This window comes from Miniopterus natalensis, chromosome 1 (assembly GCF_054644295.1).
Source record: "Miniopterus natalensis isolate mMinNat1 chromosome 1, mMinNat1.hap1, whole genome shotgun sequence".
Lineage (NCBI taxonomy): Eukaryota > Metazoa > Chordata > Mammalia > Chiroptera > Miniopteridae > Miniopterus > Miniopterus natalensis.
Window position 1 is genome coordinate 30,112,079 of NC_142081.1, and position 16,239 is coordinate 30,128,317.

General features: G+C 44.6%; 1 protein-coding gene across 1 annotated transcript in view; it reads right to left on the bottom strand.

Annotated features, from left to right (window-relative positions):
* PRKCH (protein kinase C eta) overlaps positions 1–14,369 on the bottom strand; it is a 199,735-nt gene extending 185,366 nt beyond the window's left edge. Inside the window, exon 1 of the mRNA XM_016198227.2 lies at positions 13,857–14,369. Within this exon, the coding sequence (XP_016053713.1) occupies positions 13,857–14,219 (363 nt within the window). The 5' untranslated portion in view covers positions 14,220–14,369. The remainder of the gene's footprint in view (positions 1–13,856) is intronic.
* Positions 14,370–16,239: the final 1,870 nt, after the last annotated feature.

A 16,239-nucleotide genomic window follows, 5' to 3' on the forward strand; every position in this document is an offset into this window, starting at 1 on the left:
GCACACTTCAGAAAACCTCTAACTTGACCACTGTGAAAGATCTAGAGCCCAAAACAAGTACCCAGTCAACAGATAAAATTAGAAGTAATCAGCTTCAAGATAAGTCAGTATAGAGGGGAAAATGTCATATTTTCTGCAAACCAAATCAGAATTGTTGGTGCCCTTGATTTTATCATAAATCTACAAATGCAAATGATGCACTTTTAAAACTGTGGTTTTTCTCTTTGGAAGCATGACAATAGTTCACATTCAACAATTAGATGTTCAAACTTAAAGCAAGGAAAGATGTTTTAATGCCAATTGAAAGAAGCTATTTACCATCATTTCCCTTAACTGAATCAATAAAAGTGCTCGTGTCAGCTTTTGCAACTAAAAGATGATGGACTTTTTGAAGTCCTTTGCAATTGCATATTGTAAATTTACTTCTTTCCGGTTGGTTACTCACACTAACTCAGAACCTGTCCAATATCGTATGAGCAAACCAATACTCCATTTCAAGGGTTTCCATAAACTAACTTTGGCCAACACTGTAGCTATAGTGATTCCAGCTTCATTTTCACATATTCCTTGCATGACCAGAATGGACATGTGTGTAGAATATACCCCAAATCCCTATGATTCCAGGATAAGCAAACCATCTCCTCTCCCACCAGGAACCATCCTATTGTTTTACACTCCAGAATGTCAAATAAAAGGCAAAAACAAGAGGGCTGAACTCAAAATCCCTTATGAAATTTTCTAATATTCGAAAAACTCTAAACCCTAAATTCTCTAAAATTAAAAACTTTAAAACTGTATGTAAATAAATGTCTTACTGTTTTCAGAGTTCATTTCAGAAAAGGCTGGGTCCATGACTTCATATTTAAGCACTAGGAGAGAGTGATGGTGGTGGTGACAATAATGATAATTTTCTGCAGCGGTATGTGTCATGCGCTGGGCTAGACGGTTTACATAATTCCTCGCTGTATTCTCACATAACCCTGTGAGGTAGGGACTATGTTACGACGAGAAAGCTGGGGCTGGCAGAAGTTAAATGACCTCTGCTAATAAGAGGCAGACCTAATAGTTGATCCCCAATCTGGCTGACACCCAACCATCACACTATGATGCACTGATAATTATGGTAGTTGTCCAATAAATACTCCTCAAAGCCTGTGTTTGTGTACTATTACTCTGTAATTGTAGATTCTGCAATTATGTGGCTGAGGCAAAGCTGGTGTGTCTTTTTACAGAAAACACAGCATATGGACATTGAAGGAGAGGTCAGAAATATTCTGGAAATCAGGGAGATGCCAAAAAAGGCATTATCCAAAATTGCTCAAAACAGGCAAAATGATCCAGAGTTAATTCACAAATTTATAGTCCATAAAGTAAATGAGCTTTCAGTAGTACATAAGAATCAGCTGTGTCTAGTTATTCATAATTTTTGAGGTTTTATTTCCTTTATGATTACTGGCACCATGTTTATTAATTCTCACCCATAAATTTATAGTTTTGTTTTTTTTTAAAAAAAAACACTTTGGGGCCCTATCAATTATTATAATTATCCTATCCCTTTAAATATTGAAACTTTCCACTAATACTCATTAGTCTATAGAAAATAAATATGTCATTCAAAACTTCGGAATGAACTTCAGGGTCTTTGTTTCCTTTCCTCTAGTCTCTCTTTAGAAACTGGTGGGAAAGAAGGTAGAGCATAAATGGATGCTTCTCTGCCATGTAAGGGGCACCAACAAAACTGGACCCTACCCTATTCCCAGGACTCTTACATCACCACCCCCACTATCTAAGATGCAACCTTCTGAATGGCTTTCTTCGGCCAATATGATTATTTTTCAAAGGCCCTTGTCAAAATATTAATTCCCTTGGGAGATTAAAAGTCACCCAAGCTCCCATTTCCTGAGGGCCTATCTCGTGCTGGGCATGTCTAATGTATTCAACCTAATCTTCATGCCACACCTGTAAGGGATTAACATTAGCACCATTTTCCAGAGGAGAAAATAATCAGAGATCAAGGGACTCACTCTTTGTAGCAGACCTGGGGTTGATGCACGGAACATGCTACACACCCGGAGTCTACCCTCTTCTTGAGACTTCTGTTGTTTCTCCACATGCCAGGCTTGCTCCTACCTTTGGGCCTTTGCCTTAGCTGCTCCCCCTGCAGGGGATGCCCTTTCTCTAATCTTCACATGGTTGGTGGCTGCTTGTCACTCAGGTCTCAGTCGAAATGTCACCTCCTCTGTGAGTCCTTCTCTGTCCACTCTAGGTAAAGCAGTCACCTTGTCACACTGTACCACACCACCCTGTTTTAATTCTCCATTTAGCACCTAGCCACCATCTGTTATTTTAGCAATCCCCTGCTAGCTTATTACGCACCTCTCCATGCTGGGGTAAAGCTCTGCAGGAGCTGTGATTCCGGGCGCTGTGTTCTCTTGCCCCATCAGTAACACCTAGAAAGGAGTTGGGCACACAGCAGGCACTCAGTAAAAACCTAGGAGCGGCTTTCATGCCGCCTCCACCACACGCTGAGGTGGCATCCAGGAAACACCTCGGACTGAAGTCCTGAGAGCTAGGTTCTAGCATCATTTCTAACTAGCCAGGGGGCTGTGCTGTAGGACCCCTCCATTCAGCTCAGTTTCTACCATCATCAGGTTGTCTTCCAAGGTGTCGGCGAGGTGAACTGGAACTTAAGAGAACATCAGAAAATTTTGCTGGGTCAGAGGGACCCAGGTCATAGGGGACCGAGGGTCACAGGGCAAGAGGGGCAGATAAGCATCACTGATGTCACTGTTTTGCCGTGGACTAACCCAGTGGTTCACTGTAATGCCAAGTACAGCTCAAATGTTTTAAGTATACAGATAAATCCTATCTCTTTTTACACGAGTAAAGTTTTATATTAACAAAAGGTGCCAAGCCAAGGTCATTCAACTGTCCTAGTTTTTTGGTGTTTGTTTTTTTTTAATTTTTCATCTACTGCAAACCTCAAAGAAACCCCTTCAAAAATAGAGGCTTTTGAAAATACCTAAATAACTAAATAGGTCCCCAAATGGGCCATCATTTGGTATACTTCACCAGGAGCCAGAAGTGAGAATACATGTTTTTAAGCATATATTTTCCTCTAAAGTTGATAGCTCCTCTTTTCTATGGGTTGTCTTCCATAATTAGCTGAAGCGACAATGTCCTCGAAAATAGGGGAAAATATTAGAACTATGCCAGGGAATTAGAAATTAAGAGATGCCTTATTTTTTACACCTTCCAGTTGGGGTTTCTTAACCCAAGGCCCCAAGTTTCAGTCAGGCCTCAGGGACCACCGCTCTAGTGACACTGTTCCCAGCATATTGTCAATATGCACACAGTACACTTTTCTAGAAAGAGGGTCCACAGCTTTCATCATCACTAAAAGGGTCTAAGGGGCTCAAAACCACTTTCAAAAGCACTGCTTCTGCTGAGAGCCTGTTCTCAACTCTTCTGTACTATGATGAAACAGTGATAATATAGAGCAAAGCACTTAAAAGGTCCACGGCTCACAGATTAATAAATGCATTCTGTTTAGGGGATTATGCTACTATATTTATAACTTTTGTGTACTCTTCCGAAAATAATTTCAGTGCCAAGAACAAATCTGAACATCAGCAGAGCGGTCCCCAGCAGCTATTTCAGAAGGGAACAGAGTTTTTGTTAAGCAAAGGAACCACAACTAGAACCACATAACTCAGATGCTGGAAGGGCAGCAGAGCTCAGGCTGCCCCACCCTCTGACAAGACATCACAGACAACTCCAAAGTCCAGTGTGAGGATGGAGGCAGGACATCATATTTAAGGGCCACCAGAGTGCTGCAGAAACAGTGCTATGCGCCCAGCCGGGTGTGGCTCAGCGGTTGAGCGTCGACCTGGGATCCAGGCGATCCGGGTTCGATTCCCGGTCAGGGCACATGCCCGGGTTGCACGCTCGATCATTGACTCTCTCATCATTGATGTTTCTATCTCTCTCCCCCTCTCCTTTCCTCTCTCTGAAATCAGTAAAGATATATTTTTTAAAAAAGAAAAAGAAAAAAGAAATGGTGCTATGCAAGTACAAGGGGCAAAGATGGCTTACAAAGGAATATGCAGCTTTGTGGTTTGGGTTAAAGCACTTGGAGAACAGGGGCTGGGTCTAGAACATGCTCACCCTACCCCCATAAGACTTAATTTATTAATGTAATTATGAGGGGCTCATGGTGGCCGTGGTTCTATCCTCTGGCAATTTTCTTAAATTTTTGTTTGTTTGTTTTTACCATAAGCACAAACCAAACATCTTTGTCTCCCTATAAGGTCAAAGGTGTTCAAGGATAAAACTTATGTAAACTCAAAGGAACTTTCTAGAAGGCAGCACATTGTAAAAACACTGCTAGTGAGTCTTCTATTAAGTGGTCTTTCTACTAAAAAGTCTCCTGTGTGTGCTTTGACAATCACTGCTGTAACTTACTGATGCTACAGAAATACGGTAACATAGCCACCTTTATAAATCTCCCTGGATAGTACCATAATTCTTAACAAAAATTTCCCATCTCGTGAATTTCTTTGGCATAGCACTTAAACACTAGATAGACAATTCCCTTGGGCTCATTCCTCTGTCTAATTAAAACGTCTGTCCTACAAGTGATTTACAGTATTTGTCATCACCTAGGCTGGATATATAAATGGTGGCTACAGACATTTCTGTGACTACAAAGCATTAATTACCATGTTAGTGAGAATGGCTTCTAGCAAAAGCTCAAACAGTGGGATTCTCAGTCTCTCTCTCACGTGACTTACAACCATCCCACAGAACAAGGAGCCCATTAGTGTAAATCAAGAAATATAGCTGCATGGCTTAAAATGAGGACCCACTGTAATTCCTTAAGTTGGATTCTAAGCCAAGGAAATAACATCAACATTGCTATCAATGCTACAAGTCACTTAGACATGAGCTAAGTCCTCTCTAAGCCAGAGCAATTTAGATTCAGACCAATTTAATTCTTAGGAGTTACTAACTTTGATAAGACATAATTCATTTTGACTGCTTAAAACCAAACCAATTATTCCAAAAGCAAAGAAATTATGTAATTGCCTAACACATGGAGGCTGAGGCTTTAGAGAAGGAAGGCCCTTAGAGATATGCTAGTGCAACCCCCTCATGATATAAACCAGGGAACTGAGACACTGCTGGAGGTGGCAGGTCACAGCTGATAGGTGGCAAAGGCACATCTTTTTATTTTATTTTTGAAAGTATGTTTATTAAAGCTGGGGACAGTGAAACAAGGAAGGGCTTAGGATAGAAAGCAACAGGAGAGAGCCTTGGTGGTGCTGCTACTGGCTCGCTGAAAAGTCAAGGAAAAGGGGGTCTTAGAGACAGGTTTAGGGAGTTAGCCCGGGACAAGCTGCTGCTGCCCATTGCTCCCTTGGTTGCAAGTCTGGAGGGGACCCTTAGAGTTTAGGAGATGCATGCCTGAGAGGGAAGAAGAGGGGGAGGGGAAGGCATGAGTGTGCTCCCGGGAGGGAAATCGAACCAGCAAAGCCACACCTAAATCCAGCTCTCCTTACTCCCATCATAACACAGCACTCACATATTGTTGGAGGTTGTATAATGAAATACAAAGAGAAATTTTTTTAAATTAGTACTTAATACAATATTAATTTACAGTTAACTCCCCATATATTTGCTAATAAGCCAGCTTCCTCTAAACTTGTAGATACATAAATAAATATCTAAATAAATATGCATCTAGTGTAATATATTTATAAGTTAATAAATACATATAAATAAATCTAAATAAGTCTATCTACACATGTATGTAGATGTTAAGTGTGTGTCTGTCTGTCACAAATCACGTGAGTTAAGGCAACAGTACTCCTTTAGCTGAAGCTCTGGTTCCCACATTCCGAAAACCAATGCTGGAGCTATAGTAGGTGTCAAAAACTCAATAACCTCCCGAGCATGGAATGAGTGAAGAGGAATGGTTTGTAATAGGGAGCGGTGGGCTCTGTGGCAAACTGAAGCTCCTCTCAAGAACTAAACACCTACAGATTCAATGTTAAGAACATCTCTGCCGAATGAAAACATTCACAGGCTGTTTGTTGTTGTTCTGAACTAGCTGGCCCTCCTTTTTCAGTATCTGGGATTCCTTTACGATCTGTACAAAGCTAAAGGTATGTGATGGTTCAAATAGGATGTTACTGTTTTCTGCCTTTGGGAGTCAAATGTTCTTCCAGGCCATCTGTTTGCAGGCAGGACAACTAAGTCCTCTCCCAAACTTTCCAAAGATGGGAAACATTTTGCGGGTCAGGAACATTTGCCTTTCAAAGGGGCATCTGTGATGTGTCTCTGGGAAAGCGTTATCACATCAGAAGTTCCTTTTCTTCTTTGGATGAATGATTTTTCAATTACTTGAATAAAGCAGTCCTGTGGCTATCTATGCTGGGGCCTTAAAAATCAGCTATTTTCCCTCCAGGAAAATGTCTCTGATCTCCTCAAATCAGACGCTCAGCAGCAACTTAGTACTTACTTCCGTTCTAAAATTTTCTGGTTGTTTTTCCCTCCAATCTATCTCCCCCTTGGAACTACGAGGTCCATGAAGGAAGGGATCATGCCTGTCTTACCCGCTTGCCTCTCCGAGTAGAGGACAGTGCCCGGCACATAGGACATGCTCAGTGGTGGACAAATGCTCACCTAGGGTTTGGCATTTCACACAGAAACATGTAAGAGTCTGTTAGAGTAGCTACCCCAGGAGCTGAAGGGATGAATCAGTCCACTGCTCATATTATTACGTCCTGAACTCCCTCTGACCAACATCACACACTCCCCTGAGAGCCCAATCCATTCATACATCCATTCTTTCAGGATGGAGGGGAGGGTGGACCGTGGAGATGTCAGGATGCTGAGGGAACACTGAGGAGGACCAGACCCAGACGTGACATGTCAGGGAAAGTTTTCTGGGTAAGTGATGTCCACAGTGAGACCTGAAGCACAGGTGGGAATTCGCAAGGTGAGCCTTGAGGAACTGAAAGATGCTCAGAGACTGGAGCAGAGTGTGTTGGGACAAGGCTCAAGGGGAGGCCAAGGGCCAAGTCATGGGGAACATCCTAAACCATTTATTTATAGAGTCATGCTTTATCTGAAGCAGCAGGGACCCACTGAGGGGCTTTAAACAAAGGAATGATTATCGGCTTGGCAACTGAGAAAGATCACTTTCGATACAGCAATGATGAGAGTGAAAAAGAGTGGACTGGTACTGAGTTTCCACTCGGGCTTCATTTTTATCATACTCTAATAAAGCGGAGCTAAGCAGTCAACACAAAAGAGAACCTGATCTCTTCAATTGTTTTATAAAAAAGAAAAGAGACTACAGAAAACCTAAGGAGCCTCTCTTAATCTAAGTAGATGCTGCCCATCTCACAAAAGGGGACTGTACTTTTACTAGCACAGCTAGTCACCATTCTAAACACCCGCTAAATACCAAAACTGTGCTAAGAGTTGCATAAGAGAAAATGATTCACACTCTGCCCACCAACCTCATTAGCTCTCCGAGGTTGAAGTACAACCTTTTAATGTTTTTCTTGCTGCTCCTAAATTAACATGTCAGGCTCACAAATTACTAGTAAACAAAGTTACAACATATTAACGGGTTTAAAAAACATAGTCTTTAAAATGAAACAAAGGCAAGGAGTTTTCCATACACTGTTTTCAATCCATTATCATATGCAAAGGCCATAGAAATCTGGTCCAGTCTCTCAAGCACATTTTGGTATATCATGAATTGATGTAAAAGAGGGACACCGCAATAATTATAATTATTGGTCACGCCCCAATTATTTTCACTTATTTCCTTTAGGAAGACAAATAAAATATTTATTTATTTATTTATTTATTTTTAAATATATCTTTATTGATTTCAGAGAGAGGAAAGGAGAGGGAGAGAGAGAGAAACATCAATGATGAGAGAGTCACTGATCGAGCCCACAATCTGGGCATGTGCCCTGACCGGGAATCGAACCCGTCGCCTGGATCCTAGGTCAACGCTCAACCGCTGAGCCACGCCCGGCCGGGTTGAATAAAATATTTAAAGAAAGATGTTCCCAAAGTACTTACACTTTACTTGCCAAAAATCACATTTAAAAAATTTCTTTTGACAAATATTTAGTAGCTCCTATATTCTGCACACAGTTCAAGGTGCTGGAGCCAGAGCAGTGGATTAGAGAGATGGGAGTCCCTAGTCTCAAGATGTTTATGCTCTGAAGGACAGAGGTGCAATAAGCAGACAGATCTCAGGGAGTGACGAATACAGCGAAGGCTGACAAGATAATAACACCATCAGGAAAATGCTCTCTGAGGAAGCGTCTGAGCCGCAACCTGCCTGATAAGAAGCAACCGGCCCCACTGCAGCAAAATCCCTGCAATGAAACAGGAGCTACCATACATCCAACACAATTCGTGCACATAGGAATAAACCTCCCTGGAGATGCTAAAATGTATCTTTCCCCTAAACCCTGACTTAGTCCCTCGGTGTTAGGCGTGCCTCACCAGTTGGCTCAGAAAAAAACCACCATGAGAATAAATAACCACTACAAAGCACAAGGAGGACTGAACCACTAGGTAATGAATCCAGAAGAATTCTGATGCTATATATGTATGCACCTGCATTCAGGAACCAAGGGAAAGACCATCCAAGATTGCCCAGTGGTGACCTGGCTGCCTCACCTGACAAGACTACCAAACAGGTGCCTCGCTGAGCAGAGAGAGCGGCCCCTCAGAGCTGCAGGGAACAGAACGTCTTGGAGAGGGCTGAACCAGGAAAACGGCCTGGGATCCCGCCAGGCAGGTCCTTCCTTCCTGAGGGGGTGCCAAGGTCTTTCCATGACGCAGCCTCCAGCTCCTCCGGCCTCCCCCCGTGTCCCCATGATCTGCACGGGGGATTAGATGCCGGCCGGTCTCCATGTGGACAGCTAGCAAATCGTGAGCAAGTACATGAAAGACAGAAATGAGGTTTTAATTTAGACACACCTTTGGTTTTCAGAAGTTCAAGAAATTATGCAAAATAAACAAGTTCCAGAATAAACAGAAAAAAACTGACAGGAATAATTTAAAAGATGACACTGTGTCCAAAAATCAGAAACTATCTTTAATGAATTTGTTTTTGTTTTGTTTTTTATGCTCCTACTCTGAAAAATCATCTGCACTAAAAAGACAATGTAGTTTTTAAGTCGGCCTTGGCTTAAATCTAATTCACTTTATTATTTAACATCTTTTTCATAAAAAAAGAGATAATAATTACTCATAGTCCCCCCCCAGCTTTATTGGGGTATAATTGTCATACAGTAACACGAACATACTTAAAAGTGAACTATTTGATGAGCTTGGACCTATGTCTGTAACTGTGAAATGACCTCCACAATCAAAACAATGGATATTTCCATTTCCTCAGAAGTTTCCTACGCCTCCTTTGTAATCCAGCCCACCCTCACCTTCCACCCTCCCATTCCCAGACAATCACCAATGTGCTTCCTGCCACTACAAACTAGTTTTCATTTTCTGGAATTTTGCATAAATACAGTGTGCACTCCTTTTTGCCTGGCTTCTTTCATTCAGTATAATTATTTTGTGATTCATCAGTATTGCTGCATGTATCAATAGTTCATCACTTTTTAGTAATTAGTATTAGGATATACGATCTGTTTAAACATCAACCTGTTCACTGACATTTGAGTTGTTTCCAGTTTGGGGGCTATTACAGATAAAGCGGCTATGAATATTCATGTATGTCTTCCTATACATGCTTTAATTTCTCTCGGTAAATACTTAGAAGAGTTGCTAGGTCATATGGTAGGTGTGTGTAACATTTTAAGAAATTGCCAAACCGTTTTTCAACACGACTGTATCATTTTATATTCCTCAGGGTAGCATATGAAAGTTCCAGTTGCTCCACTCCCTCACCAACACTTGGTATGGTCGGTCTTTGTAATTTTAGCCTTTAGAGTGGGTTTTGGTTTTAATTTGCATCTCCTTGACAACTGATTATTTTGAGCATCTTTGATTGTGCTATTTGTCAACGATGGTCCAATTCAAATCTTTGTGCCATTTTTAAATTGGGTATTTTCCTCATTATTATTGCGTTGTTAGAGTTCTTTTATATATTGGTGTTACAACTCCTTTGTCTGATTTACATGTTGTAAATATTTTCTCCCAGTCTGTGGCTTGTGTTTTCATTTTCTAAGTGGCTTTTGAAAAGCAATAGTTCTTAATTTTGATAAAGTACAATTCATTGATTTTAAATATGATCTATTGAGAAGATAATATGGATCTCCTCTCTTATTCTGTTAATATAAAGAATTACACTAATTGATTTTTTAAATATCAAATCAACCTTGCAGTCCTGGCTATAAACCCAATTAGGTCATGATGTACTACCCATGTGCTATGTTGCTGAATTTAATTTGCTAAGATTTAAGAATTTTTATATCTATGTCCACAAGGGACACTGGTCTATAGTTTTCTTTTCTGTTTCTTTTATAAATATTTTAATCAGGTTTTGGTATAAGGGTAATGTTGGCGTCATGGAATGAGTCAGGATGTGTTTCCTTCTATTTTCTGAAATAGTTTGAGTCTAGTTGGCAACATTTCTTCCTTAAATGTATGATAGAATTCACCAGTAAAGCCTTCTAGGACCTTAGATTTGCATTGTGGAAGGTTTTTTAACTACAAATTCAATTACCTTAATAGACAAAGTTATTCAAGTTATTTGAGTGAGTTTTGGTAGTTTGTATCTTTTAAAGAATTTGCTCATTTCCTCTAAACTGTGGTATTTACCGGAATAAAGTTTTTCATAATATTTTTTAATGTCTGTAGGATTTATAGTGATGTTCTCTCATTCCTAATATTGGAAATTTGTGTCTTTTTTTTTCCTTAATCATTCTGCTTGATGTTTATCGATTTTATTAATTTTTTTCCAAAGAATTAGCTTTCTGTTTCATTGATTTTCTCTATTGTTTCTGTTTTCTACTTCACTGACTTCTGCTATCTTTACAATTTCCTTCTTTCGTGCTTATTTTGGGTTCAACTTGCTCCTCTTTTCTAGTTTCAGGTGGAAACTTAGCTCTTTTGAGACCCTTTCTAATTGAAGTGTTTAATACTGTGAATTTCCGTTTAAGAATTTCTTTAGCTATATCCTCACCTCCTTGGGTTTTATGTAGATTAAATGAAATATATACAGTCAGTCAAGAAAGAAATTTGTGATTGTCTAATCCACATCAGACACTATGTTTGGTATTAGGAATATACTGCATAAAACAGGTATAACCCATTCTCTCATCAAGCTTACAAGTTAATATTGACAAAACTGGTACTAAAATCAATGTAAATGATTATCTTCTTGATACTTAGAAAGTACATTAAGTCAGAAAGCATAATAACTCTTGCTTTACGCTAATGATAAAGGTATCTTCTGTTTTCGTCTGTCACATGATCTAACAAAAACTAAGTCATTAGGTTTTTTAAAGTAGCAATTTATAATTCCAATTGCAACATAACTTTATTGTGGAGTAAATTTGATTATTCCATTTGTAACTGTCTAAATAAACTGCACATTTCAATTTAATATAGCAAAGATAAATATCTATTTTTGTAATTCTAAACTTCCAAACCACCTTTAGAACTATAAAGAATCATTCTTCTAAAAAGCATTCATTATGCTGCCAAATACTTTCGTAAGATTATTTTTGTTAGAAATTATAAAAAGAAAGGAAACACTCTAACCATTCTATCTATCCTATCATCAAGGTTGGTTCAAAATACCCAGAACTTAAAAGAAAAAAAAAAATCTCTGCCCCCTAATTGAATAAAAACCCATGACAAATCGCTGATTTTAAGGTAATTTAAATGCTGACCTGTCCTACCAAACACTCATGTTTTCCAAAACACCACCAGTGGGCTATATTAAACATCTAAGTATAATTCATTATACTTGTCATTAATTAATTATATAGAGAGACATTTAATTGACACTTAAACCTTTGTCCATCCAGTGGTACAATAAGCAGCTCTGCACACCTACACCTTGTCAGGAAACCTGAATCTTCCTACACTTACACTTCTTACAGTTCTCTTCTCTTGCTCTACATTTAGGCCACAGCTTCTCAGTCTCCACAGCATATCTGAATTAGCTGGGAAGCCTAAAAGTACTGATGCTGGGGTCCCACAGCCAGAGATGCCTATCTAGTCTTTAAAAACAGGGAGTTTTAGAAGCTCCCAGGTGATTCAAATGTGCAGACCAGGAGTAGGAAGGAGCAGTCTAGCCTCCGGGTGGGAAGACGTGCCATTGGCCAGTCTGCACCACCACCCTTCACAATCTAGTTCCTCTAAACTAAAGCTTTACCCAGCCTGACTCCCAGTCAGCCACTCAATAATTCCATTTGGACTCCTAGGCTTACTTCTACTTCCTATCCAGAAATTCACAGGGTAAAATGTCAATTTCTCACTGTCTTTTAGCCATTCCTCGCCAGTGCACTTTTAAATTCCATAAAGTAAGTTTGGCTGCAGAAAAATTAACTCAATATAACTTGATGATATGGCTAAACAGTCATTATGGGTGGGTTTTTGTTTTGTTTCATTTTTACTTCTATTTAAAAGAAAAGGATAGCTCCACAAGCCATTTGTAATTTTAGAGAATCTACAGTAAAATGATCAATTCCTTAAAGTGTAAAATTAATATCTAAGTGAGTCTTCATTATTATCCATCTGATTCCACCACCTGTTAACTTCAAACAGATTTTCAATACTTCTTCACATTCTGGGTTCACAACTGAAATCCTCCGTCACTGAAGCCCTTCCATTCCTGAGAGCCTTCAAAGGGCTTACTCCATTTTGCCAAGGGAGACCACTTCGTCATCATCATCATCTCATCTTGTCCAAGTGGGAAGGGAAACAACTTCACCAAAAGACAGCGTGAGGACCGAGAAGCAGGCGCCTTTTAGCACTGTGGAGAGTGCTCCAGAAACTTTAATTTATTTACAGCACAAGCGTTGCCTCATGGGAACTATGTGAAAAGCAGAGGCAAGCTGCGGGGAGCTGCGGGGAGCTGCTGGCGGATGCTCGGAAACCCCAGCAGGTGTGCGGGGATGCACAAACTCCAGAGTTCCCGCAGCTCTCTCCCCAACAGCAGAAACGCACACCGCAGCACTCACACCTCTCGCGCTGACACTGCGCTAGTGACGTTACTTGCAAACACCTGTAAACCTCATCTCCTCGGAAAACTGCTAAACAATAAAATGTTGCCAAGGTGCAGACCCAGGCGCTCCGAGCCCCGCCGGCGCGGGCTGTGCATCCCCGGGACGCAATGGGGCTGCATGCCGCAACACGTGCGCACGCCTGCGCGCCCAGCCAGCACGTACCCATAAACACTGTGAATAATACTCCAGAGAATGTATGGCTTTCTCCTAAGAAACGTGTAAAGTGCTTTGCCCAAGTCAAACCCTTCTCTTATCACACTTTCCTTTCCTTTCCCGCATGGTAACCGCGTGCGGGGAGCTGGGGCACCTCGCTAAAAGTCTGGACAGATTGGGGGGGGGGGGTCTGACCGCCCCCGCCCTGACGTCCCGTTAGCCCGAGAGGGGACGTATCCAGGATCCAGGCTCGCTTCCTGGAGACACACCTGCGCCCTCACACACCCACCGCGGTCGCGTCACCAGTGCCACAGCCATCTGGGCAAGCACCAAAGTCTGGAGGGAATTCCCACCGCCGCGGAACTGGGGAAGACGATGGGAAAGCGGGACCCCGGCGACTTTTGACAAACGGAGGGGGTACAGGGGGTCAAGCGGACACGGCCAGGAGGGGTCACAGCTACTCACCCAGCCCTCGAAGGTGTCCGAGGCGCCGGCGGTGCGCAGCAGCTCGTGGAATTGCAGGGTGCAGTTGGCCACGAAGTGGTCGTAGCCCAGGGGCGTCTCGTGGAAGACGGCCAGCTCGAGGTGGCCGCCGTCGGTGACGTTGGCGCAGAACTCCTCGTTATACGTGGGTTTGTTGGTCTTCTGCTTGGTGCTGGTCTGGCCCACGCGCACCTGGTCCACGCTCACCGTCAGGTAGGGATCCAGCAGCTGGTAGCCCTTCTTGAAGAGCGAGTGGCGCAGGGACCAGCGCGTGGGCTGCAGCCCCACGGCCTCGCCGATGCGGACCCTCAAGTAGCCATTGAACTTCATGGTGTCGGACGACATGCCGGCGCCGCTGCCCCGGCCCCGGGGGGCCGCCCTGGGCGGCAGTGGGAGAGCCTGGAGCCCCTGCTCAGGCCAGCCCTCGCGGCAGCCGCAGGGGCGGGGGCAGCTCCCGGGGAAAGCAGCGCCCAAGTCCCCCTCGCCGGGCCATTCCGTCTCTCCCGCGGGACCGTCTCCTCCCCTCCTTCCCTGCCTCCCTCCCTCGCGAGGTGGAAAGGAGGGGAGCCCGGCGCTGAGCTCGCGGCGGGCCGGCGGGGCCCGACCGTCCGTCTGGAGCGCGCGGCGCTCCCCGGGGTCTCGCACGAGACTCGCCCCTTCTCCGGAGCCGGGAGGCTCCTCTCCGCGGAGAGCCAGAGCGACCCGTCCGGTTAGCGCGAGCCCGGCGCCGTGCCCCGCCCCCGCTTCTCCGCCCGCCCCGCGTCCGCCGGCTCACGCTCTCCCCCCCTCGGCGAGCTTCAAACCAGGAAGCGGCGCCGCCGCAGCCCCGGCCGCAGCCGCGCGGCGCCGGCTCCAAGTTCACCGAAACCCCGCGCCCGCTCCCGCGCCTTTCAACCCCGGGGGCGTGGCGCGCCCCGCCAGCCCCGCGGTCGGCGCGTGGCCCGCAGCGCCCCCCGGGAGTCCGCGCCCGGCCGCTCGCTGGCCCCACTTCGCGCGCTCCCTTCCGCGCGAGGTCTGGCCGTGCGCGGCGGGCGAGAGGCTGCCCCAGGTGCAGGCCGAGCAGCAAAGCTCGTGGCCTAGCGCGAGCCGACACCTGAGGCTTGGGGGACGGAGCCCGGTGGGGCCGCGAGGCGCGGAGGAGGGGGCGGCGGGGGAACCAGGGAGCCCGCCCTGCCTCCCTGGAAGGTGGGCTGGTGACTCTGCCTGGCCGTCTGGGGAGGCCCTGGCGGGAGGAGGGCACCCGGCGGGGAGGTTCCTTCTCCTAATCTTTAGGGGGATGGCTCATCCCGGGTTCAACTCGGGCCCATCCTGTTTGTGCGCCTTTCCTGCGGAGAGTAATTACACGGGGCTGTTTTTTTTAATAGGGCAGTAGTAATGATGGAAATCCTGTCGGCCGCCTTCCTCCGAGAGGTGTGTCCTGTTGCACAAAGAGCAGGAAAGGTTGGTTCTGAAGACAGACATGGCCGAGATGTAAGTCTTCCTTTGCGCGGCCGTTTCTGTCCACCCAGCGCTGGACGGCAGACGCAGGGGAGACCTGCACACACGCTCCGTCCCTGACACAGGTGCACCGGGTTGTTGCTGTGTTTGCGAGTCAGAGTGTTTCTTCCCACTCGTGGCCCCAGCAGTTTTTGTCTACTCTCTATTGCAAATCTGGCTTCTTGAGGACCAGCCACAACCCATTTGTCTCCCATAAAGCCTAGGCCATTCTTAAGATGCTTAATTCCACTCTGTTTGGCTATTCAGGTTCCCTTGGGAGCAGATGGGTCCTTCTAGCCCCCTTGACCCAGGGCCCTGGTGGGCTCTCAAACTGAGTAGGTTCTCACAATTTCAAGCCAGTGAATGGAGGCTCACTATAGACTGAAAGCAAGAAGGATGGGCCAGTGGGGGAGGGCCTGTCTTAAAAGACCAAGACTTCCTAAAGAGAACAGGGCAGGAATGCAGCACATCACCCTAATGACACCTTAGCTCTAGGCAGGGCTTGCCAAGCAAGCTCCCAAACATCCAGGGAGTTCCTGTTTGGCTCTTGTGCTCCAGGGGAAGAGGTCAAGGAGACCACTTGGGTCAACTCTGTCACCCTCTCCTCCAAAGAGTGGGACTCTAGTTTTAAGAACCACTGGAGGGTGTGCTGCTGTTGGACTTTGACACTGAAAGAAGACAGTCCCCAAATGGTGGGCAGCTACATGGCTGTTCTGGGGTTGAGATGTGAGGGACGCAGGCCGTCTCTGCCCCATCTCAGCACTAGGCATGGGTAGGCAGTGGTGACAGAGCAGAGAGCAGGACAGCCATGGTGCCTGCGCTCCTGGGGCTTCCTGTCTCAGGGGGGAGAAACTACAAGTAGATCAAACAGGGTTGGGGGGGAGTGAAG